Raw genomic sequence first — 24,414 nt, forward strand, 5'->3', positions numbered from 1 at the left:
AATATTAATATCGATATTAATATTAATGTTAATAATAATGGCATGAATATAGATAACAATAATAATAAAATCAATATTACTAAGATAAAAAGTTCCTGTTTGCGCAAGTAAAATTCTCAACACGCTAACAATAATGAAGAGTAAACAACGTAATAATAAATATTTATCCTGTTTAAAATTTACTTCGGAAATCACTTTTTTTACAAAAAAGAAACACACTCAGTGCACTCCACGGACCCCACGCAGTCCACCATGTTTTGCTGCTCCTTTAGATTCTAGCTCGAACACAGGATATACGGCCGAAGGTGCCCGTGATACCAGTATAATTTTGGCGGGGAAAGGATGTAACCGTTATTATTTTACAACGAGATTTTCAAGAAATGCGCCGTCTAAAGTCTAGGAAAGATGATTAGATCGTAATTTTACAATGACGAAATACAATAACTTTCTTCAAGCAGCTTTAAAACTGCTCGTCTTTGCTCAGAAAAGATAAAACAAAACTTAAGATGTGGATTATTAGTCGTATTTGGACTTGGAGATGTCTGTGGCTCGCACGTGTATTATACATTAGCATGGCGAGCATGAGCTTAAGTTAAACATAACGTAACAGGTAGAATTTTGGGGGTGGTTTATTTTTGCTATCGTGAAAATTCAGAACTTCGATATTCATTGTCAAGTTCAAATATTTAGGGTCTTTCTTGGGGATTGTTTCGTCTCGCAGTGCATGTTTGAGTTCATATCAAACTGTAGCCACGGTTAGGGCGTTGGATTTGAAATCTGGAGGTCCCTGGTTCAAATCCTCCACCCTGCCGCTATCTGTTCTCGGTAGTCCCGAGTTCAACTCCTCGACCGCGTTGTGTGAATAACCAACTGGTCAGCCTCCTAACAGTTCTATTTACAATATTTTTTTTTTTTTATTAGCGTCCCCAGTTAGCACAACAGGGCTAGACACATTTGACACTTATTAAAAGTTATAGTTTAATTTTTTTATTTTGCCATCGAAATTAAAAATGAAAAATCTGCAGTAAAAGTCTAAAAACGATATCATATTTACAAAACCTGGAATATTTCCAGTTATTTGGTCGTTGTAAGATTGCTCAATACACAATCATTTTTTCCAAGCGCCAAACGACCGAAGCTTGGCACAACTGCACCATTAAAACCGTAACATTGCTTCTATGTCAAACTTTTCTCATGAAATTAGTTTTATTTATGGAAACAACATGTAGATGACACAGTTGCTGCTAATATTTTTCCTGTATTTTTTTTTTTTTTTTTTTTTTTTTTGTAATAATAAAGCTCTTTTTGTTAAACGTTTGTTGCGAGCTCTTGATTGAAGAAATGCAACGATAGGTCTTTTAATCATCAACACCAAGCAAGAGACATCGTCTCTTGCGTCAAGGTGATAGCTAGATGAAAATAAGTAATTGTTAGTGCCCTAGTCAAAAGAATATTACTTTCCTGAACTCTCCATTTTTCTAGGTGTACAAAAGATGGTACCTACCAAAGAATATAAGAAAAACCTGATAAACAGGCTTCAATGGAAAAATACGATAGATGAACTAGCACCCCAGTCTAAGGGGGGCAGAGGAGAGGGTTATAATTACCCCTAGGTATCTGTCAGTCAATTCGAAACCCCCGAGAATTAGACATTTCTAATTTTCAGTTTTCACTCTCAGCGTCTACAGTGACATGAATAACTGTTTTATGTATTATTAAACCATAAAAGTGACTAAATCTTTTTTCATTCAACCACTGTACAAGCCTTTTGAAGGCTTGTTTTTTATCCACAGCATATATACAAAGAACGTTGCTGTCTCTGGATGTTTTCCACAACGCTTCACCATGATCGATCTTCAAATCCCCGTATCCCTCCCATGTAGTGTAAAACTCCCCACCTCAATATTTATCATTGATGTCAAGTTCCCACCCTAGCCTGGGGGAGGTGGGCATCGATTAGGCAAATGCCCGGGGTATGCCTAAGCGGGTTGATGTCTCTATTTTGATCGTTACATTCCTTCCGTCACACGAAATAACCAGAGTAAAAAGCAACTGGAATGGAAACCATCAGGTACCATCAATCATACTACAAGCACTGTATTCTCTTTCGAACCATTTGGCGTTTTGGCTTGTTTTAGTCCCCCCAACCCCAAATGGGTTAGTGGGTCTCCTGTAGCTTTAAATAGTTTATTCCATTGCGAATTAAATAACAAGAGCCATAAAGTCCGTTGATCACGTATTATCTTTCTGTAAGATAAATAGAGAATAAAACATGGGCACGCGTAGATATGGAATTTCTCTTTGGGTGTTCTACCCAATATAAAGTTGAACACGATCTCGAAGAGAAGTTCCATATCTACAAGCAACCATACATTATTTTGTTTTTTATATAAATAAACCAATAACGAAGGTTTTGACGATTTTCCGAAGATTCCCGACCACTTTTCGAAGACTCCCGAAGATTCTCTAAAAGTTCTGCGAAGGCCAAACGAACGTATCCGAACATTTCCGTAAATTTCCGAAGATTACTGAAGACCTCCAAGAAAGATTCGAAGATGTTTCGATCATACACAAACAAATTTAAGCACAGTTGAAGGTTCAACATAAAATCAAACATTACTTCATCGATATCATCAAAGTGAAATTTTCGTGATTTCATGCGTGTTAAATTACGGCTTTATTTAGCTTTTTCTTAGGGCTGGAAATTCTTACAAGCCACCGCAGTTTATATAACAATAAATTATTACCCGTTCTATTTGACAAAAATTCTAATAGTAGAAGTTAAAATTTAAAGCTGGAATCACAACAGTTTTGTCTATAAATTGCAGTACTTTGTTCACTCTCAGTCCAAAGTTCACTTGCTTTCAATCTCGGGTTTCAACCTAATAAACAGGTTCCAAAGCTCCTTTTCATGTTGCAAAACACGCCGCGTACATGATGGATACTTCCTATTTACTCCTTTTTCTTTGCTTTCAATTTCTGCGATTGGACCTGATTCGTGGGACAAACACTGGGTATCTCTCGCTCAAAAGAACTGACCAGGGAAAAGTCGAAGGCTGTTGGGAAGACAACGATCCGGTTTTCTTGATGTGTTTTTACATTTCCGATAACCGTATGGTTATAGCGCGCGGTCGAAAGGAGCGTGTGTTAGCCTTATACCAGACGAACAAGGACAAAACCATCCTCTTCATGCAAGTTCTCGGAGTTGGACTGTTGAGGTGAGGAACACAACTTATCGTAAGTGCAAAGCACCCAAGATTTGGAAGTCATTTATTAAGCAAGCATCAAACAAGTCAGGCAATAAGGTTTTTAGAAGCCACTTCTGCATTTTAGAACCACTCATGGAGCCCAATCTTTAAAGTTAATAATTACATACTGATTTTGACGATGCTTTGTTTTTGTGTTACCCTCAGGTACAAGTCAAGGGAAACAAGAGTGCCAATGTTGGTTTCAAGCTCCTTAGCTGGAAACATAATCAAACGGAAATTAAAGGAACTTTCTTTAGGAAGTGCTGTCCCAAGTGGTCTTAGCCAATTCATCAAAGAAGTTCAGAAGTCAAGCAAGCATCGGGTATTCTTAAAAACGACCGGCCGAAAAGTCCTAAGCGTAAACGAAGCCGAGACCTTGGACAAAATCTCTTCAGCGTTGATGAAGCACTCGTTAAATTCTCGACTTCCAAAACCTGTGGAACAATTTCAACTCTTCTGTCTGGGCTTAATCCGGTCCGTAGGACCACTAGAAGCGTCGTCTGTACTTTCTAATGATTGCCACAATCATATAACTTTGTCAAAAGTCTCCAGCACACATCAAAGAAGGCCTGGATACGATATGAATATTTTAACCAATCAAAAATGGACACCACTTGGATGCCAAGACATGCGCAATGGTTCGGACCGAGAATGCTTTGGAATGTGCGGTAAAAATTGCTGGTGTTGGGACTGGGTTTGCGGGGACTGTTGTTTACACAAAGGATGTTTGCAACACGACGCATGTTGTCGCTACACGAGCCCTCAATACTTGTCGACGTACTGTCTTCTTCCATTCATTTACGGGTTTGATTGTAGTCGTTATAACGGCTATCCTGAATGTCTCCACAATTAATCAGTTTTGGTTCTATTAAACAGGAAGGTGAACAGCGGAAACCACTCCTGTAGAAACCGGTTGGATCCCCGCCTGAGGTCGCATCAGAACTGCATTCAAAAGTGCATCGAAAGCTGTAATATATGCATGACGCATCAATGATGATGCACATGTTTTATTTTCGAATGTAACTTAACGAAACGAGTTTGTGACAGATTAATTATCGAATTTTATGCTAAATGTAATACACTGTTCCTTTGTTTTGTAATAATACACAGTAGCCTTTAAAAGGCCCTGTCCTCTCTCCGGCCGGACAAAATTGAAAATGCAGCTTTATTTCTACGGTTTGGCCTACCGTCCACACTAATCCGTTACGAAAACGGAGCGTTTCGAAAACGCTCTTCAAACCGGAGTAATTAAAAAAAGGCGGCTTTGCGGTTTAGTGTCGACGGAAAACATTTTGAAAACGGAACTTTTCGAATACAATGACGTCGAGATAATCGTGTGGTTTCCTATTCGAATTTTCCTCACATGATCACAAGTTCACTGGATGACCGGTGATTGTTGCGTTTTTAAATTCCTCCAGCGTAGTGTGGACGGAAAACATTTGATGCGTTTTCAGAGTAAAAACGCCGTTTTCAAATTTATCCGGCGTAGTGTGGACGTGGTCTAAATTCATAGTGAAAAGTATCTAAATGTACTGTGAATGTCAAAATAATTTAGCACCAAACATAGGAAGTGGCAGTGTTCAGGTAAAGAAGTGAAACAGGATTACACAAGGTTAAAGAACAAGGCATTGTGTGCTAAATTTTCATTACGGCAAAAAACAACAAAAAAATTAGTTTTGAAACCTCTAAAACGAACTCTCTGTACAAAAATATCAAACTACTTATGTGAGATGGCTGTGCATGTATGCTTTCATTATAATACAATGAACTACCTAAGGATATAAAATACTATTGAAACTTAAGAGTCGATATAGACGGTAGGAGGTCTTTCTTCCTGACAAGGAAGCATGCAACATCTTTTAATTACTTGTCGCTACAAAGCGTTGCGGTAGTTTCTTCCATACTACATTTTAATGCAAGCAAACATCGTACCGTCTGAACCTCCCAAGTAAAATTTTGTTTTTATTTAAAACTCAAAATGAAGTCAAAGAAAAGCGGATGTGGCCGGAAGCACTTTAGGTAGTTTAGTCTTTTGTCGAAATTATATTTTCTTCAATATAGCCATTTTTAGTCATTTTGATCAATTTTGTCTGACGACTTTTATGAGAATTTTTCTGATAAAATAGTTTAGTTTCAATCTCGTTCCTTTAGTCTCTTCACTTCCTTACCGGGTAGGAAGAAGACAGACCCTGGAACTGTCGAGGTTAGTTTAGTTTTGCTGCCGTAAAATTCAGAACTCTGATATTCATTGTTAAGTTAAAATATTTAGAGTCTTTCTTGCGGATTTTTTCGTCTTGCAGTGCAGGTATAAGTTCATATCAAACTGTAGCCAATGCCTTCTTTGCCATGTGTTTGTTCATCCATTCTACGTACGAACACTCGGGAAGCTTCTTGCGGTTGTAAGCCTCATTGTAAGCTGTCGCACCAGGCATCTTGTCAGTGGACTTCTCGAACCTCTCTTCCGGTTTGAGACTCGTTCTTGGCCGTCCGCCTTCAGCCCCCTTAAAGTCCTGTGTCGTTACGGAACCGTCCGTGTGGAATTTCACCACTGGCTTGTGGTAAAAGCTTCTCTCGTGGAGGTCGCCGTAGCGGACGTACGGTACTTTGCTGTACGGCTTGAATTGCGCGTTGTAAGCGGTCTCGTCGAAGAACTTCGCTCTGCTCTGCTCGATCTTCGAAGGCGGTCTTATCTTAGGTGCCCTGACCGCTTCCTTCTGTTTGAAGTCTTCTTTGGTGATGGTGGTGGTGGCGAATTTTGTATCCGGTGAAACGTAATCTCCGCCGTCCGGTTTCAGCAGTTTCGTGCGTTCAATCTTACTCGGATCCCACGTGATCTTGTAAAACTGCTTATTGGTTGTCTCAAAATCTTGCGCGTTGTCCATGGCCAGTCTGAGTGTGGCAGGGGGCGGTGAAATGGGTTTAGGCGGCAAAGGCATTTTCGCGCCAAAACCCGGAAAGTCGCTCTTGGCTTGGGTGTCGCTCTGAAACTTGGCGCGTTTTTGCGTCTTCAGCGTTGGCTGGCGAATCTTCATCTCCGGTCTCGCGTCATTGTCTGGCGTCTTGTACTCATCCTTGTGAACCGTCCGTAGAAAGTGATCTCCTTCGATGCCAATGGTCACCTGTGCCTCCTTCGGCTTGAACGCGTCGGGACGCGGCGCGAACTTGCCACGGTACACGTCTTGATTCCACGTTTTCACGTCATACTTTCCGAATTTTTCAGGATATAGGATAGCGCCCGTGTAACACGGAAGTTCGGCAAACGGAGCTTGCGGAATAGGCACTTTGGGCGTGAACGTTTGGTTGTGAGTGGTAGCGGATTGGAATTTCAGCCCCTGACCTTGCGTGACAGTCTGTGGTCGAGTTATCTTCACCACTTCTGAAGGGCCTCGGTCAACAAAGTCTTGTGCATACACGGTCTTTCCGTCTATTTTTGCGTCTGGTCTTTTGTATTCTTCCACAAACTAAAGAACATAGGTAGATATTAACAGGAAGCTTTTAGCGTCTGGTAAGAACTGAGAAATGAAACCAAAAAAGCCGGCTGATGAATTTGCGTTCATCAAGCTTTAATGCGTACAGGCTATATTTCATTCGACTCGCCTGAAAGCGAGATTTGTTGCGGGTTTAACTCGCCATCTGAGATCGAGAGCGGTCAAAACTGTTGAAGATATTTAGTGCCCTGCCCTATGAAGTAGATAACTGTATAAAAGGGGCAACACCAACAAAAACAAAATCAACCATTCACTTAAAAATATTAGCTCCATACCTTGCAGCTCGATTGCGGTTCAGATTTCCTCGTAATGAAGTCGAGTCTTTGAACAGTTCTGAAATCCATGGGGGGTGGGTTGGGGTTTCTCAGTCGTGGGAGAGGTTTCCTCGCATTGCGCGGCTTCGCGCCATCGTGGAGCGTGTAAGTCTGCTGGTAGTCACTCTTAACATCGGCCAGCCCTGGTCGCTTGAAAACTGCTTTCATTTTTTGTGAGTCCTTTGTACAACCGATATGGGGATGGTATCCGCTAAAGATGAGGAAGAAAACATCGTTTAATGTTTTTGGTCCCAGCAAATTTATTCGTGTTAGGAAGCGTCCCGGGGAAAGCGTGACGCTTGTACTGTTCCCTTGCCTCGTCTCGTAACACACGCAGTCTAGAAATATCTGAGGGAGTCTCCGTTCTACAACTTACGTGAAGCGCTAGTTACACGCGGAAGGAAAATAAAGTAAAGTGATAGCTTCCCCTCTTCTTTAGACTACGAGTAGTCCCTCTTTCGCTTAGTCCGTCGTGCGTGACGTGAAGGAAAACCGTGCCATTTTTTTCTCGCGCTTTTCTTTCGCATCACGCACGACGGACTAAGCGAAAGAGGGACTACCCGTAGTCTACCTCTTCTTTTTCTTCACGGTGGGCTTCACGCTCGGGAAAGAGCGTTTGGCATTCATGATTACGCGCGCGTTTTGTTACATTGCGTGACAAATTCAAAATCCAAAATCGATAGCCAGAAATATAAAATAAGACAACAATGTGAAGTACCTAGTCTGTAAAATTCAATGGTTGTTTTTTATTATTATTATTATTATTATTATTATTATTATTATTACTATTTTTTTTTTGGCCTAATTATTTGATTCTATCAAAAGTCCCCCAAAAGTCGATTAACGCAAAAGGCACGATACGCTTTGAGTAAACACTTGCGATAGAAATGTCGATTTATTGAAAACAGGCTGAATAAGCGCAGCAAACTGAATAATAAATCAATACGCAGTTTTTTACGCATTTGTTTTCTTGGATAATGTCTGGGACTACGAAACTGCCATTTTGTTTTCCATCGGTGTGTTTTCCAGCCTTCACGGCATGAACGAAAGAAATCAGCGTTTTCAGTTTTCCAACACCACTTATCTCGACAGGATTTCCGCATGTTATAAAGTCGAAATGAATTAAAGCAAATTAACTGTGATGTTATTCTTCTTACATAGAGATTGTCCTTGAGAAGGAAAACTCAGAATATAAAGTATCGTAACCATTAATCTTGCTAACTCTTTTAAATGGATCGCGAAATTCACTGATAACTGATTCATCGCAACAAGGAATAACAAAACTGCGGAAAAGACACTGTCTAGGAGATTTAGTAGTGCGGACTCGAATTCTAAGGTTGATGTGCTTCAAACTGCCCCAGCAAAGAACCATTTAGCCATTTAACCATTTAAACCTTTATAAGAAATAAATCAATCGAGGTCTACAACGACTATATAATTTAGTGAATCTCTAATACTACCACGGATTCGATTAAATTCAAAGGTTAATGGTTTCAGACCCCACCTGAGAATCGACAAAATAATAATCGTCAAGAACCTTTAATAAACATAAATTGAGTCTACACCGTCTTCTTCAACACAACACTGAACCTAAAAAGCAACAACAGAACGCATCACCTGGCCTCGTATGTAATTTCTAATTAAGAAGCCAGTTACCGTTCAATTTTAGCCTCTTCTATTCTTTTATCTCAGGATCCTTTTAGCTTTTTGATAATAGTACAATAAACCAGCTGGCAGCCGAGACAAAATGCATGGCGCGTATTAATAATCTAACAAACGGGCAGGTATCTTCTGAGCTCCTATTAAACTTACCCACAATCGCACAACTCGCAGACGCATTTTAGTCCTTTCTCTTTCAACAATTTCTCAGTTTCTGCCGTGTACATTCTTGGTGCAGTCATTTTGTTACTCCTTCCTTCTTCAAAACCTAAAAAGAAACACACTCCAAAGTTTAGTCGCCAAAAGACAAGCGTTCCATGAATTAATTCTGTCGGGTTCACAGATGCTGCTTTCAAAATTCGTGACTTTGCACATTGTCAATTACCTTCAAAACAATGTTATATCGCTGGTCTGTCTTTCAAAGACGGTGATCATGTACGTGTATCTTATGCCGATTCCTTGAAAATCAAAATCTTTTTTCTTCAGTGTACGTTTAGAGACAATATTCACAAGTTGCCTCATCAAGAGCGATCGAGTGTTGTGAGCAGGCGTTTAAATGGTGTATGCCATTGCCATTGACAACCGCACAGTTCGATATCAGTGATATGAATATTCTGCATAATTGCCCAGTCGGACATATTCCCTTGGGTGAACTAAACGTCAAAATGGTTAACATTGATTGGGTATTGTGTTTGTATTATTGTTTATAGGCCATTATAAAGTTTGATATACAGCAGATAACTAACAATTACATTGCAAATATTAATTTACCGATCATTTTGGCTATTTGATCCTGTCGGAGAAATTGTCGGTCATGTTCGTAGAAGTCCGACACGTTCGTAAATTATCAGCAAGAAAAGTCACATGATCCGATCACTTTTCCCGCTCAAGATCAAATATGGCGGACGTTCAACACAAAAACATTATTGGAGAGTTTTTACCTTGTGAAACAGATCGGTCTTTAAAGGGAGCTTCATAAGCATCTAAGCTTCGGCAGAAATAGATTCTTCGAGCTCAAGTGCAATGAATCTCTTGCCTTCATCAACAGTGCGACTAATCGCCAGTTCTCAAGTCATCACTTCTGTTAGTTCGGTAGTGAAAGAACTGGTCGAGAATTCTCTTGATGCTGGCGCGTTGAGCATTGAAGTAAAACTGGTAAGTTTGGAAAAATTGTTTTCTTTTTTCATCTTTAACCGTTTTCTTCGCTCATCATTTTGACCCTCATGTTAGAATACGTGCTCTGTTATCACGATTATCTTTTGTTAATCTCTTTGTATAACCACAGTGTAATCCGCTTTAGTTATCGCTTTACTGTTATACCCCAAAAATGTCATTTTGGTTTGCTACGTAGATCCGCTAAAGATACGTCTTGTTAACTATACGTATAAATATGATTGACCAAGAGAAATAAACTCAGTGTCGTTACTTCTACTTGAGTGATACGTTATCTTGTGTGAATACTATGGCGGCATCGCTCAGCCTAACACCTCAATTGAAAAGTCCTGGAGAAACAGTCGATTTCAGTTTCGCGAAAATTATGATTCCATAAACGAGGGCTTGGAGAACAAGGGAACATGATCATTAATTCCAAGGGAACAAGAGATATTTTTGGGATTGATTTGAGGGAACAAGGCATATTTCTACTATAAAAGGGGACTTTGACCAAAAAGTTGTAAGGAACAAATGGAATTTGTTATTAGGGATCAAGGAATCAAGAAAATATAACATGTTACCTCCCCCCCCCCCCCCCCCACCCCCAATGCCCTCATAAACCTAACTTTTTCAGCTGTTACATGTACTTGTACTATAAGCTGGAAATTGGTCATCACTTGTTTAATGAGAATGTTGAATTTTTAGACTTTTTTAACGTAAAGATTCAAAGGATCAAGGGAACATGACATGCTACCCGCCCCCCTCCCCCCTTGGGAGGCCCTCATAAACCTGACTTTTTCAGCTGTTTACGTGTACATCTACTATAAGCTGGAAATTGTTCATTACTTTAAATGAGTTGAATTTTAGACATTTTAACTCAAAGATGGGAAGGCCTTCACTCTATCACCTTTGGGTAAATAGTTCCAACTTGCCCAGATGGCAATCTGAAAATTTTGTTTTCTCAACTTTACGCATTTCCAGTTGATCGAGTGATTGAGCGAGTGAGTGATGAGTGATTGAGCGACTGAGTGATTGATCGATTGATCGATCGATCGATTGACTGACTGACTGACTGGCGGACTGATTGACTGACTGACTGGTCAAGTGAGTGATTGGTTGATTAAGGGAATGATTGGCTGATTGATTGATGCAATCATTTATTGGTTGATTGATTGATTAATTGATCGATCGATGGATCGATCGATGGATTGATTGATCCATCTATCCATCATACAGAAAGGTTTGTAATGTACATATATATGTATGCATATACAGTGTATCTCTTTCACAGTTATATTGACTGTCAAATCTTGCTGTATTTTTTTCTAGGAAGGATGGGGCCTGGAAAGAATTGAAGTCCGTGACAATGGCTATGGAATAAAACCTGAAGATGCCCCCTTCATGGCTCAACCCCATTACACTTCCAAAATATCAAGTGACACTGACTTGAAATCCCTCCAAACATATGGTTTCCGTGGTGAAGCTCTGGGGTCACTTTCGTCAGTTAGCAATGTATCCGTTTTGACCAAAACAGCATCCGAAGAAGTTGGCATGCATTACACACTAGAGCGTAACGGTAAAATAGGAGCCACTCAACCAAAACCAACTACTACTGGCACAACTATAACAGCAACAAACTTATTTAAGAACCTCCCTGTCCGCAAGCAATTCTCTAGTAACAGTAAAAAATGCAAAGATGAGTTAAAGAGGGTTGAGGACTTGGTGATGGCATATGCGTTAATACACCCCACCCTGCGGATAATCTTACGCCATAACAAAGCCGTTGTCTGGCAAAAGAGCAAAGTTGCTGATCAAAGAACAGCTTTATTGTCAGTTTTCGGAACATCTTTGTTGTCACAAATGGGTACAATAGAATATCATGACAAAAGCAGTGGCATGAATATAGTTGGATATCTCCCAAGGCCTGGATATGATTTGGAAATTACTGGACGTGCAGCCAATGACAGATGTTTTGTCTTTTTTAATGGCAGGCCTGTGAATATGAAGCAGATTTCTCAGGTTTGTTTTTGTGGTTGACAATCCTAAGGATCCAATGATATTTTTTTATTCATTTGTTTGTTTGTTTACTTGTTTATTTATTTTGTGAAATCAATATATAAATACTCATTCCTTGTCTTGTGTACATTCTTTAATTTAAATGTTGTCTAAATTTGGTTTATACCTTGCTCTGAGGGTTTTTCTCCTGGTTCTCCGGCTTTCCTCTCTCCATAAAAACCAACATCTCCAAATACTAGTTCGACCAGGATAGACGACCCTCATGAAAACCAGCTAGGGCTGATGTGGCTTCCTCTCTAATATTGTAATGGACCACTTTGAAAACTAGAAAAATATGTGAAGAGCTAAAGAATCAGCTTGCATCTCTTTCTGGCCCCAAACAGCCTTTTTTTACTTCATAGGGCTGCTGAAGAGATAACAACCAGAGTGTTCTCAACTTATTCTTCTTTTATTTTTAATCACATGTACTAGTTATTCTGTAATATTTCCATTGGAAAAGTACTTTAACATTGTTATTCTCTGACATGATCTAGTATTGGAATGGTCAGTCATTTAGTATTGGAATGAACAATAACATTTGAGTAATAATATGATTGTGCAAACTCAAGACCAAGGTTGACTCTAACTAGAAAGGAAATGGTAAATGCCTCTGACTGTGATTTTTCTCTTGTTAATTCACAGCTGATCAAGCAATACTACAACAAGCAAACATCTGTGACATCAAACAGATACCCTGTTGCTTTTTTAAGTGTAAACATACCTCCATCATTTCTTGACGTCAATCTGGAACCCAACAAAACCAGTGTGATGTTGACAAACAAAGATGAACTGATGACAGTTTTAACTAACCTTGTAGACGAATTTTATTCTGATGAGAAAAACAAGCTTCCATCAAGCGATAATATTGACTGTAACAATGTTACAGAAAAGAGGATTGCTGTTCTTGGTGAACTTGGTGACATCACAAACACTTGCAGCTTGAATGGAGAAGTGGCATCTTGTACTTCCAATAGCAGAAGGAAGAAAAGCAATGCACAAAAAATATCCCTACATTTGAACAGAAATTCAGCGCTGGAAGACACGCTACCACAAATTGATTTGGAACATGAAGTTGAATACACTTGTGATGTGCAAGAGAAGACTAGTAGTTCAGCAAGCTTATCTGAAAATAGTGGCACAGGAGAAAATAGCCTGAGTAATACGAATAATTGTTTGAATACAGAGGAATCATTCTGCAGTCAAGGAACAGTCCCAACCAGCCAAGTCAAAGATAGGTCTTCAAGTTCACTCGTAGTGAAGACAGTAATTGCAGATCAAGGTCGTTTATGTTCGTCCTTGCAGGAAGGCATAAGCAGGTTGTCTCCAACAGACTCTTTTCAATCTGTAGAGCTCTGTGAGACAATGAGTGACAAGACTTTGTGTGAGACTAACAAATCAACGTGCCTTCTGGAGAATAACTTGTGTAATTCATTGAAAGAGTCCCAAGGCAGCAGTGTCATAGAAAATGTTAACTGTGTGACTGGTAACAGCCTTGCAAATTTGAACAGTGGTGCATGTAACAGCGATGAACACAATGAAAAATCAGCATCAACAACAGTGAGCATTGTAGAAAATGCAAATGTGGCTAACAACAGTGGAACATCACAAGGAAATCAGGAACTCTGTGAGAACAGGTCATTGGCTTGCACCCCGACCAAAAGTTGCTCACTAGAAAATATATTTTCATTAGACATGGATGATTTGTTTGAGGATTCAGACTTCGATCTCTCGGGCATAAACTCCAACTTGAAAACACCAGGTACATCTAATCATGAGCGCAATTCAGAGAAGACTCCTCCTCCAGAATCGTCTTCCTCTGCCTTTGATCAGGGGACTACCTGTACGTCTGCTGTGAAATCTTCTGCAACAGTGGCAGTTTCATCTGAAACAACTGAGGCCCCATGTAGTGACAAGGAATGGAGCATGGGACGTGGAATTCTCAATAAGCAAGGAAATCCTGTGCAGGTATAACTATTCAGAGTGAGCAGCATTTGTTTTGTCATTTGCGTATCAATTAACCTGTAACTCCCTTAGAGTGCCAAATGGCACACAACATCATAACTGAATATTTGAGAGATTTCCATGATTTTTTGCCAGGGAAATTGTCTTGTGAAGATCTACTCATTGAAGTAGGAAATTTGTGACCCCCTCCTATCTAAGACATTGTTGTCCACCCTGGGGAGTTTCCAAGTTCTTTTATTGAGATGCACATGGAATGCAAGACTTGTTTCACATCAAGCTATGCCATAAGAGTCAGACTGGCTAAATAAGCTATAGTTTAAGGGATAATTATACCTGTGATTTTTGAGAGTTTATGCTTGTTGGAAGTTTTTCAGTTTCACATTTTATAGCAATTTCTCTCAAAATGACTACCTCCTCCATACTGTAGCTGCTGATGTCAATCCTTAACTAGGCTGATCAGTGGGTTTCAAATAGTATATCCCAGTGAACACAGGCAGAGAGTCTTTATTTGCTGATTTGGAGAAATTTGCATTGCATCATTTCACTCCCCTTAGCAGTGCCCATCTGTCGCTCAGGTTCTCAACTGGGTTGGTTAGCAGTCTTCCAAGATCTTGGATGAATGGGTACCTTGATACCCTTTAAGAAAAGAGTAAAACAAACAAGAGAATGCCCTTAACCCTAAAACAATAACAGCTGCTACACTATGATGACAAATGAGGAAATTGTGTCCTTTAACCTTTTTTTGAAAGCAAAAGAACATGACCATGATGTTTATTAGGTTATTTAGACATACGTGTAGATCTAGTTTTTGTTGTTGTTTTTCACAGAAAAGAAGACTTGGATGATAATAGAGCAGTTTTCAACTGAGTGTCATAAAACCAAAACCAACCCAGTTACTTACCAATTAGACTATTCAGCCAATCTGAAACCATGGTTAAACCAAAACCAACAAGAAGATCTGTTAGATCTTATAACCGCGCTTTTAAAATTTAACTGTTTGCTTAGCACTACCGTCGAAACGGAGTGCACATTCCAAAGTAGTCATTGATGATTCTTTTCTTACTGTAGACATCACATCACTTGATCAACACAAACTGTATTATTGCACCATCAGTGGTAGCCATTGACAAATCTCCGATGACCTAATGGTCTTAATCTTTGTAGAACTTTCTTCGGGATATGTATGGGCATGAACGATATAAATGACACGATAATAACACTATTAACAACAGCTTTCTTTCTTAAAAGTCATGATTAAATTTAATTGGTGTTTGCCACGAGTAAAGGGCTAGTAAAGTAGTCACACAAGTCATATAATTTAATAATAAAACTCTATCCCGACCGATGTATCGATTTTGGTCACTCCAGTGACCACAGATTGAAAACGTGACAGAAAATTGGCGTTACTTTCGATTCTCACCAAATTTGGACAGTGGGATGATCTCATCATTAGCCAATTATAGGCCATCTTTCAGCTCTTTTCGTCATATCCCCCCCACGGGAGAATTTTGTCAAGTTAGCTAATTTAGTATGCAAGCCAACGTAATGGCGGTCACCGTCGACGAAATGTTTATTTGCTCAAAATTGGGGCAAAATCTTTCGGAGATGGAAATCAAGACATTTGTAAGGATACAGAAAGTAATTTGGGGCCGGTTGCTGGCTTCTAAGGCTGAATTTATCCAGAAGTAAGCTGTATTTTCGTTTTCGTGCCGAAAGCCATGCGATGAAATATTATCGGCTTGTTCTCCTGTCTTGTTCTGTTTTTCTCTTGGTCTTTTTTATAGCCCGCCGAGGCCAGTCTTTCGTCTAAATCAGTTGAAAAAAGTTCGAAAAAGATGTTCCCATTCAAGTTTAAGCTCTCAGGCGATAATTCTGGAGATTTTTGGCCGAAACGTTCGGCTTTGTTATGTTCGTGTTTTTCGGTTGCTATGGGCGACCGTGGCTTCCTTTGTTAGGTCAAGTCGGAGGAGTGAGGTCACAAAAAAATTCGAATTAATTCTGGTTTTGTTCGATTTCGCTGAAATTTTAACACGATAAAACTGGATTGTTAACGAATAGATTTACCGCCTGCCGATGTGTGGTAGCTATTAATGCTGAAGTGTTATATCGCTTCGAAGTCAGGGTTTTGAAGATATTTTTTTGCAACGTGTGGGTTCGGCGTGATTTTGTAATCGGAGGTTTTTGTTGACCCCGAAAGAAAAAATATCCGGAAAAGGTCATTTCATCGACGATTCAAAGGAATATAAATATGTATATGTTCCGAGCTAAATTTCTGGTGAAAAAATATAATTTTTGACGAACGCTGGGTTTTTAATTTTTTCCCGCGAAAGTCAGTATCGGAGATGAGATTTATTAATGTTTCAACAGCTTTTGGCGAGTAAACATCACAGGTTGCGTGACTCAAAATTTGGCCGAGTGGAAGCTTGGGTCTGGTCGTAGACAAAACTACGAAAAAACCACGGGTAAACCATGAACCGCGCTCGGCCCATGGCCGCGCGGTTAATTAAAAGTAATTGCCTGATTACTTTTGGCGCTCAATTGAAATCTACTGTATGCTAGATCAGAGAGTTAACAAAAAGCAAAAATATTCATTCTAATTGCTTTGCACCGTGTAATAGGCCCTTTGCAACAAAACCATCACATGGCCTACTTTATGACAGCCTGAATTTGTAAAAAAAAAAAAAATAATAAGATTTGTTTAGAAAAAGTTGTTGGAGAGCAAGGCCTTGCTCTCCAGCAACATTTTCCATACAAATCCTCTAAGTTTTCCGAAAATTCAAACTGTTGTGTTAACTTACTCTTTAATCCCTGGGGCCTCAAACTTGGCCATTTTGTTACTTTTGACATGCTTTTTCCATTTCTGGCATTCTTCAAGTTATAGCCTATAATATAAATTTATTTAAGAGAAAAATTTGGTCACATGACCCTAGCTGCAAAGGGCCTATTTATTTGTTCAGGGGACAGTTTAACATGTCACATATGGGCAACAATTTACAGTAACAAATATACAATTTATATTGTCATTTCAGCCTGTTTCCTTGGTCACTCCTGGACCTCCACGGCAAATCTCACTGAGCAAAACCCCTGTTTTACATGTACCTCTACACAGAAAGAGAAAACATTCATCTGATCAGGTACAGAAAAGATAAGTTGATAAATTGATATATTATTCTTTTTTTACAAATAGAGTTCTCATGGAGCAACTTTTCTTCTTGTTATTGCTATGTCAAGAGTGGAAGCATTAAACATTTTTCTGAGTCTGTCTTAAAGCTCTTTTCAGGGCTCACGAAAAGTCCGGTCTGGTTATCTGGGACAAGTTGATTTTCCTGTGGGGCAAGTAACTTTTCATGTCCACTTGCCCAACAGACAGAGGCCCAGGAAAGTCATTTTCCAATCAAGTCGTAAACAAGGGAAACAAAAACAAACATGCACTTGCCCCAGGCAAGTGACATTTGAGAGTTACTTGTCTGAAGGGCAAGCTCAAATTCAAATTTTTTCAAGCTCTGCTATTGAAGCCTCAGCCATAATAATTCAGCACCAAGATGTTTTGAAGCAGCTGAGGAGGGGGTGGGTGGGGTATGGTTACTATACCATGGGGGGAAAGAGGGGGAAGGGATTGTAGAGCTTCTACAGTGAACTGCCTCTCTGTTTTAACATTTCTACTAGTTTGAAAGGAATTTATTTCTATCATTATCTTGTACATAGGAAAAGTCAAGGTTGTCACTGTCCAGTAAGAAGATAAAGAAAATCCCAGAGGTTTGTGCTATTTGTGTTTGCATTGTGAAAAATTTGCAGGACCTTGTTACAACTCTATTGACTTGTGACAATCATCTACTTTTCAGATCACAAACCAGCCATTGATAAACAAAGTGATGTCACCAAATCCACTGCAAAGGAAACTTCTCTACAAGAAGACAGAAATTCCATTTTCAATGAGCAATTTAAAGGAGTCAGTGAAGAGAAAGACAGAACTGAGGTTTGTACAATCCTCCAGTCTCTGTTGTGTCAGAAGTTTATATCAAACTTCTGGTCAAGTCCAACATCAGCACTGTTTTCACATGTACATCTTTAGATCTGGTAAAGATTACAGTATATATAGGTTATTGACCAAGTGTGAGGTTAAGAATGCCAAATATCCAGCCATCTTGACCAAACAACCTTGGTCAATAAAGCATTTATTATATAGAAAAAGAAATCTATTTTGTTGCGGGACACAGTGGGTAAGCTCAAGCAGGCAAGAGAGCACCATCTTGCCCGCTGGGATAGCCAATCATAGAGCAGGATTCGGTTCATCTCGTCCATTCACGGAGCTAGCCATATTTTAAATAACACCTTTTTCTCCCTGCAGGTTAGTAGGAGATTCCAGTTCAGACCATTTGATTGGTCGACTGGATCCCTGGGGAGTGTGGTTGCTGAGGAGAGGACCAGATCTTGTTTGTGCAAATCAGTACAGGTCAGCTCTTACTCTGAAATATTTGTATAGTCATTCTCCTTACTGGTTGCTGGAGTTCTTTGAATGTCAGTTAAGAGAATTTGGACGTTCATCAATACAATACCTAGAGGGGTTGCCTGCTCCAGGCGTTCGGTTAGTAGATGTAAGAGTAAGGCGTGAAGAGCGAGTGGGAAAACGGCTAGGGGTTCGGGGCAAGAGAAAGCATTGTGAATATATTGGTTGTTCGTTTTTATTTCAGAATTCAAGAGCAGCTGCTGTTTAAACGTTTGATGGCTTGTCATTCTCTAGCTAAAGAACGACTTAATCATCCAATTTCACTGAACGAGAGGTACGTGCTCTAAAATAATCTACGTTGTTTAAAAAATAAGTCTAATTTTTAAACGAGCATCTTTGACGTAATTTTATCACCAGGTCTTGGTACATACATTGTTTAGCAGGCTTTGTTGAATTTGCGCTACACATGTATGTACTGCTGTTTATGTTACTTTATACCATGCCGTAGAAAATTCATCCAATCAGAATACAGGAAAGCCGTTGTATATTCGATGGTATTACGTACAAACTTTACTTCCCATCATGCGCCGCACGTATGTCGCATTGTCTGATTGTGTTGGCCACTGTATTTACTATTATTTTTGGCATGGTATAAAATAGTTATGGAACTCTCCCTCGTGGTATACCATGAAATGTCCCACGAGCCTCTCGTATTTTCTGGGTATACACACGAGCCCTCAGGCGAGTGTGTATACCATGGGATATTCCATCGTATACCACCCGAAAGCGTTACATAACTAGTGTGTATTGTAATATATCAAACACGACAGACAGTGTTTCATCGGGATATCCAAACACCGAGAAGAGAGTTGAAAATACGACACGCAGCGGAGTATTTATGACGGAATGCGAGGTGTTTGGATAGCCGATGAAACACTGCCTCGAGCGTTTGATCTATCTTCTCAATCGAAACAAAAACTAAGGAGTAAACGGAGAAATAACATCGTCAAAATCTATGCTAATTAAGACCGGGTATCCAAAACTTGTGATTTTCTTTGTCTTAACTTGATGAATTATTAATGAGTTTGAGAAGTTACTTTAAAAGCCAATTGTTTAATATTTCTTCCATAAACCGCGGGATACGGCTCTCTTTCCATTTTGTGGTCACACAAGACGTTTAATGAAGGAAATTAGACGTAACAAAGGGCGTGTATTTTGTCAATAATAATATTTTATAATATGTAATGTTCATAGAATTGTTGGTGGTCCGGATTGTTGGAGGACGTTGTGTAACATGAGCAGTATGTGTGACCCACCAGACACAACGAGGTACGTACTAAGACCACCATGGATATGGTATAAGACTAAAGAGAGGTTAAGAAACAACTGCGGGGCTGGGTTGTTCAAAGCCCCATTATCCTAACCTAGGATTAGCGAGGATTTTGATTTCAGTTTTGCTACTTGTGGATGAGGTTTCATGTTTATATTGCTTGCCCTTCAGTTTTGAGTTTTAATAACCTCAAACTGCACAGAACATAAGCAATGAAGAACATTTTGAGACAAGAAAAATCAATACTTTGGTTTACTTTTAATCCTGGGTTAGCGTTAACCAACTTTCGAACAACCCGACCCTGGTTTGCAGCTCGCAGTTTGCCTTCCCTAAAATTTGCATGTAAGCTTATTTGTAATTGTTTTTTCCATTTCTGATGACATTATGCATTAAAAGTGTCTAAATCAGTATGTCCTTAAAAAGCAAGTCTCGTCTCTTTGGTAACTTCTTTTATCTGATTGGTGTAACGCAACTTACAGTTCTCGAAGTTGAGAGCAGTGCTGTGTTGTGACCCAAATAACATCGACCTAAAGCAAACCACGACGGCAACGGCAATGAGAACGCCACCAAACAAAAGGCTCTATGTCTTGAGTAGAACATGGCTGTGCACGTGCGTTATAAATCTTTGTACATTTCATTGCCGTCCTTTGCACAACGTCAACGTGAAGTGACTAAGTTCTGCATATTTTGGAGAACGTGAACGACGGCGGTTAATTTTTCGTGTTTTCATTTGGCGTTACATATTTAGCTTGAGCAAATTCTGAGATCTATAGGCACCCTGAACAAATCTAGGCGAAATTCGAAGATAAAATATAAGTTCGTTTTTTACCAGGCGTTGTTATTGCTTAAGTTCCCTGATACATGATGCAACTGCCAGGAAATTAAATGGTTGAGTTTTCATAACGGTTTGCTGATACCGATTTACATACATGTACAATGTTATAATGTCTGGGTCCAGATCATAACATATGGTCCAGATTCTCGAGTTGCGCGTGAAGAGGCTAGATATGACGGTCTTGGGACACTCTATTTATTTTCTAGATGGATTGACGATGAAAGATTAACTGCGAATGGATTTGATGTTTGTTTGAAGACGGGTGAGTAGCCGCTTGTTAACGAATTTCAAAGAATCCTGTTACTTCGGTTATCAGTTGAGTAAGGCGCGACGAAAGTTTCGTGACCAGGTTTTAACCTTCAACTTGTGTTGTGGTCACGGGCAATTGGCTCCGTTTCCAGTGGCAACCTGTCAGCCTTTGACGTCATGGGCAACAAAGCGCGGGAATAACGAAGCGCGCGAAGTCTAAAAATAGAATGCAAATTATTGGAACCCTGCGAGGGTCAGAAAACATAATCGTTTTCTGAGAAAAATAAGAGGAAAATGAACGCCAAATTTTCGTTTTAAAAATTATTTTTGGAACACTTGCTTACGCGCTTGAAAAAGCGTCAAATCTTCCGTTTTGTTTGTCTGAGTTATGACGTCACTCGCGCGCTTCGCTATTGCAGACGACGATATTCTTACCATTGGAGACGAGGAAAGTTGCCCATAGAAACTTCGTCACCAAAGCTCCGACGTACCTCTCTCAACTGATAATCGTAGTAAGTAGCGCAACGTTTCACACGTAGGTGCAATAAGCTGACAGTATCGCTTGGCTCGCTAAATGTATCGCTCTTTTTTGTCTAGCAAGAGCTTTTGGGCACCATTCGCCATTTTATGGATGACTATTATGAGCTATGTTGCCACCAATCAAAAAATAGCACGGGTTTGGACCCGCCCAGATGCGTATTCGATCTTGATCACCAGACTGTATTTATACGAGAAGCTCATACCCTGTTAATGGATTTTGGTGTTAGTACCCAACGCGGTTTTGTTTCAAAGAAAGTAGTCACAATAGAGGAGTGAATGAAAAGCGAAATTCTACTGAAGTCCAGGATATAAAATGAACGTTATCGTGTTTCTGTATTCAGATGCAGAGAGTGGAGAGACCAAGGTGGAGCTGAAGAAAGTGTCCACTAGTATACCATGTTACGGCGTACCAGATCTGGCAGAAGTACTAGGTAGGCGGAAGAGAGAATATAGTTACCCTACTTTATTATTTCATCCGGCCCCTCTTTGAGAAACCGGAGTTTCACACAAAATGTCAGCTTCACCGCTAACTCGCTATGGTGGTTGATCTACCTTTATTAATTTCCAATTTATAAATAGCCAAGTCTTCCCGTGAAATGGCCAAGCTCACGGTTTTCGAAGGAAAGGTTGCTAATAAGGTTGTAAGCAAAACACGGTGTAACATTTGTGCACAATGTTTCGCGCGACAACTAATTGTAATACTTGATGTTCGGCTGTGAAATTGAACCTGCTGAATAGTCGCACTTACGAATGCGTGCCATGTTGCGGCAGAAGAATCGCTTTCTACTGACATCTGCAAAACTGCAGTACTGTCCTCACCATTGGGTCAATGGCGTGGTACAGCTATCAGCTATTTACCATCCTCTGGTTCTCTCATCTCTATTTTATAAAACTGTGGTCTAGTTGTCTTGGTTTCTTGATTCGGCTGCCGTCGCTGTTTTTGTTTTCTAGTTGAAACTTGTTGCATCAAGAATTTTGCGCGAAGTGTTGCAGTGCGCGACGACTTCGGCTCAAATTGTTGGGCCGCATCGCATTTGGCTGCGTGTACTTATCTTTGATATCAACATTTTTTATTGTATATAATTTCTGCTGTTATAGAACTTGCTTCTCAGAAGGACAGAAGCGATTCCAACTCTCTCTCAAGTTGTCGACCCTTCAAGGTCATGCACTATCTCCAGGTATTTTATTTCGTTTGTTCTTTAATATTTCGTTTGTTCGCCCGTTCTTTCGAGATTAACACATCAGACTACCACCGCGTGTTCGTCTGACTGTACGTTTAAACACTGGACTGGGTTCAATTCAGTTCTATAACCATTATTTCAATACTTGCACGTCACTCACTTCAGTCGTTCTTGTTTGTATCTATTGTTTTCAGGGTGAAGCAGTGCGAGTCGCCCGTACACTTAGTTCCCGGATGAACAGGACCGAAGTTGATGAGCTACTGTCCCGGATGGAAAAGGAAATTCCGGAGGACGTGAGAACATGCGTTCACGGCCGGTCATTCTTTGAAAAGATCGCAAAAATTCCGCCAGAATAAGCAAGAAAAAAAACAGTGAAATCCTCTCCGCAGAAAAAGCAGAAAAAAGTTATTGCATTAATAAAATTTCAACAGCAACAAGTCATCATCCTGAGAAACGCGCGCACCCATCTCCCCCTACCCCTCCCCCGCAAGAGAGAAGTAGAAAAATCGTTACTGGTGACGTGGCACTACAGAAATCCGGTTAGTTATATTTTCGCGCATGAGTTACAACCAATCACAGACACTGGACGGATCGCTGCAGCTTACGTCAACAACATCATGGTGATGGAAATTTTCGGAACGAATCTCAGACGTTTCTCCCGGGGGGAGGGGAGATAAAAGCACACGATGAAGCGTTTCTCTTTCTGAAGGCTGACTGCAAATTAACTACAATGTATTTTCTCAAGAGACTGAAAGATATTTCCCATTGATTAACTAGATGGCAAGTTTACGAGAGTTACTGTTGTATGCGAATGTTCTTGTTTTAGAATAGAGCGTTGGTCGCTCTGTAGTTGTTCTTTCATTTGTATGAACTTTGGATGTTTCCATTTTGCCTCGATTAACTGGCCTTACTTTCTACAGGGTTCGTACGGGTCCTGGAAAACCTGGAAAGTCCTGAAATTTTACTGTGGCATTTTCCAGGACTGGAAAGTCCTGGAAAAGGGCTACTGGTCCTGGAAAGTGCTGGAAATATGTTAAACTCAAGTAAAAAATGTGAAATGTATGGCAGACAGCAAGAGAATTAAAATTGAGATCTTGGGAATGAAAGGGTTAATGTGAATTTTAGAGTCCTGGAAAAATCAATCTGAGTCCTGGAAAAGTCCTGGAAATTTGCTTCTGAAAAAGGGTACGAACCCTGTTTGTAATGCCTTCAAGTTCTGCAAGCAATCGCATTGTTGGTACTACGGGTCGTTGGCTCCTAACAAGCCACAGTTTGAATCTTAAAGCAAAATAAATGCATAGATGAATGAATGGCTGAATGAACCTTGCATATACTATGACTAGGTAGCTAATTTTGTGGGCTGCGAGAAGACGTCTTGACACAAGAGCTGTGTTGGATTTTTCTGTATCTAAAACTCGTTCATTGGTGGTTTATATGTCATGTCATCGGATTGAAAAAAAAAATATCACGGTACGTTTCCTTAAAATCCTTTCCTATGAAAGTCTGTAAACCACCTGGAGAAGGCAATTAGAAATAACCCATTACATTAGCGTAGTCTTCGCGTAGTCCCGCTTTCGCTCAGCCCGTCGAGCGTGGTCGTAAATAAACCGCGAGAAAGCTCGGCCATTTTTTCTCTCGGTTTTCTTTCGCGTCACGCACGACGGATTAAGCGAAAGAGGGACTACTCGTAGCCTAGTAAATGTTAGAGTCACAAGATTCTGAAAGCAAGGGTGTATTTTTTTTTACACATTAGTAGAGATTTTTGTCGGTCACCCATCACGGGTGTCTTGGGGCTGTTAGGATTACGTGTTTTGCTAGAGAAAAATAAATCAGGGACAACTAAAAGAAAATAACTTTTCTTTACTTGGTAAATTGTTGTGATTCCCTCCTCTTACACTTCATGTGCATAGAATTTATTTATCATGTTCCTGGTCTAATTTATAAATAAATATTT

The 24,414-nt window shown here is 39.9% G+C and overlaps 3 protein-coding genes across 5 annotated transcripts; 2 read left to right on the plus strand and 1 right to left on the minus strand.

Moving 5' to 3' along the window:
* The first annotated feature begins 2,286 nt into the window (after positions 1 to 2,286).
* LOC145487252 (uncharacterized) lies at positions 2,287 to 4,101 on the plus strand. Its single transcript, XM_081465981.1, has 2 exons — positions 2,287 to 3,218; positions 3,414 to 4,101. The coding sequence occupies exons 1-2, from the start codon at positions 2,935 to 2,937 to the stop codon at positions 4,099 to 4,101; spliced, it is 972 nt and encodes a 323-aa protein (XP_081322107.1). The 5' UTR covers positions 2,287 to 2,934.
* A 43-nt stretch (positions 4,102 to 4,144) lies between these two features.
* LOC145487250 (uncharacterized) lies at positions 4,145 to 9,320 on the minus strand. 3 transcript variants are annotated; one of them, XM_081465978.1, is made up of 4 exons: positions 9,095 to 9,320; positions 8,863 to 8,977; positions 7,012 to 7,261; positions 4,146 to 6,709 (listed from the first exon to the last, which is right to left on the minus strand). In XM_081465978.1, the coding sequence occupies exons 2-4, from the start codon at positions 8,949 to 8,951 to the stop codon at positions 5,567 to 5,569; spliced, it is 1,482 nt and encodes a 493-aa protein (XP_081322104.1). In that variant the 5' UTR covers positions 8,952 to 8,977; positions 9,095 to 9,320; the 3' UTR covers positions 4,146 to 5,566. The 3 variants fall into 3 exon arrangements, with proteins under 3 accessions (XP_081322105.1, XP_081322104.1, XP_081322106.1); XM_081465979.1 differs by lacking the exon at positions 9,095 to 9,320 and having other exon boundaries at positions 4,145 to 6,709; positions 8,863 to 9,074; XM_081465980.1 differs by lacking the exons at positions 8,863 to 8,977; positions 9,095 to 9,320 and adding an exon at positions 7,622 to 7,788 and having other exon boundaries at positions 4,148 to 6,709; positions 7,012 to 7,505.
* Positions 9,321 to 9,608: 288 nt separating this feature from the next.
* Positions 9,609 to 24,235, plus strand: LOC145488185 (PMS1 protein homolog 1-like). The gene is made up of 13 exons (XM_081466989.1): positions 9,609 to 9,864; positions 11,191 to 11,880; positions 12,559 to 13,881; positions 16,908 to 17,012; positions 17,584 to 17,634; positions 17,721 to 17,854; positions 18,227 to 18,331; positions 18,570 to 18,659; positions 19,580 to 19,654; positions 20,697 to 20,752; positions 21,621 to 21,710; positions 22,378 to 22,457; positions 22,655 to 24,235. The coding sequence occupies exons 1-13, from the start codon at positions 9,733 to 9,735 to the stop codon at positions 22,814 to 22,816; spliced, it is 3,093 nt and encodes a 1,030-aa protein (XP_081323115.1). The 5' UTR covers positions 9,609 to 9,732; the 3' UTR covers positions 22,817 to 24,235.
* The last annotated feature ends 179 nt before the right edge of the window (positions 24,236 to 24,414 follow it).

Source organism: Orbicella franksi, chromosome 5 (genome assembly GCF_964199315.1).
Source record: "Orbicella franksi chromosome 5, jaOrbFran1.1, whole genome shotgun sequence".
NCBI classification, from domain to species: Eukaryota; Metazoa; Cnidaria; class Anthozoa; order Scleractinia; family Merulinidae; genus Orbicella; species Orbicella franksi.

Excerpts from the sequence above, each read along its gene's own strand:
- LOC145487252 (XM_081465981.1), top strand. The coding sequence starts at position 2,935 with ATGATGGATACTTCCTATTTACTCCTTTTTCTTTGCTTTCAATTTCTG. Across the intron at positions 3,219-3,413 it reads CTCGGAGTTGGACTGTTGAG|GTACAAGTCAAGGGAAACAA; the intron begins GTGAGGAACACA and ends TGTTACCCTCAG.
- LOC145487250 (XM_081465979.1), bottom strand. The coding sequence starts at position 8,951 with ATGACTGCACCAAGAATGTACACGGCAGAAACTGAGAAATTGTTGAAA. Across the intron at positions 7,262-8,862 it reads TGCGAGTTGTGCGATTGTGG|CGGATACCATCCCCATATCG; the intron begins GTAAGTTTAATA and ends CCTCATCTTTAG. Across the intron at positions 6,710-7,011 it reads AACCGCAATCGAGCTGCAAG|TTTGTGGAAGAATACAAAAG; the intron begins GTATGGAGCTAA and ends TATGTTCTTTAG.
- LOC145488185 (XM_081466989.1), top strand. The coding sequence starts at position 9,733 with ATGAATCTCTTGCCTTCATCAACAGTGCGACTAATCGCCAGTTCTCAA. Across the intron at positions 17,013-17,583 it reads GAAAACATTCATCTGATCAG|GAAAAGTCAAGGTTGTCACT; the intron begins GTACAGAAAAGA and ends TCTTGTACATAG. Across the intron at positions 18,332-18,569 it reads GTTTGTGCAAATCAGTACAG|AATTCAAGAGCAGCTGCTGT; the intron begins GTCAGCTCTTAC and ends TTTTTATTTCAG.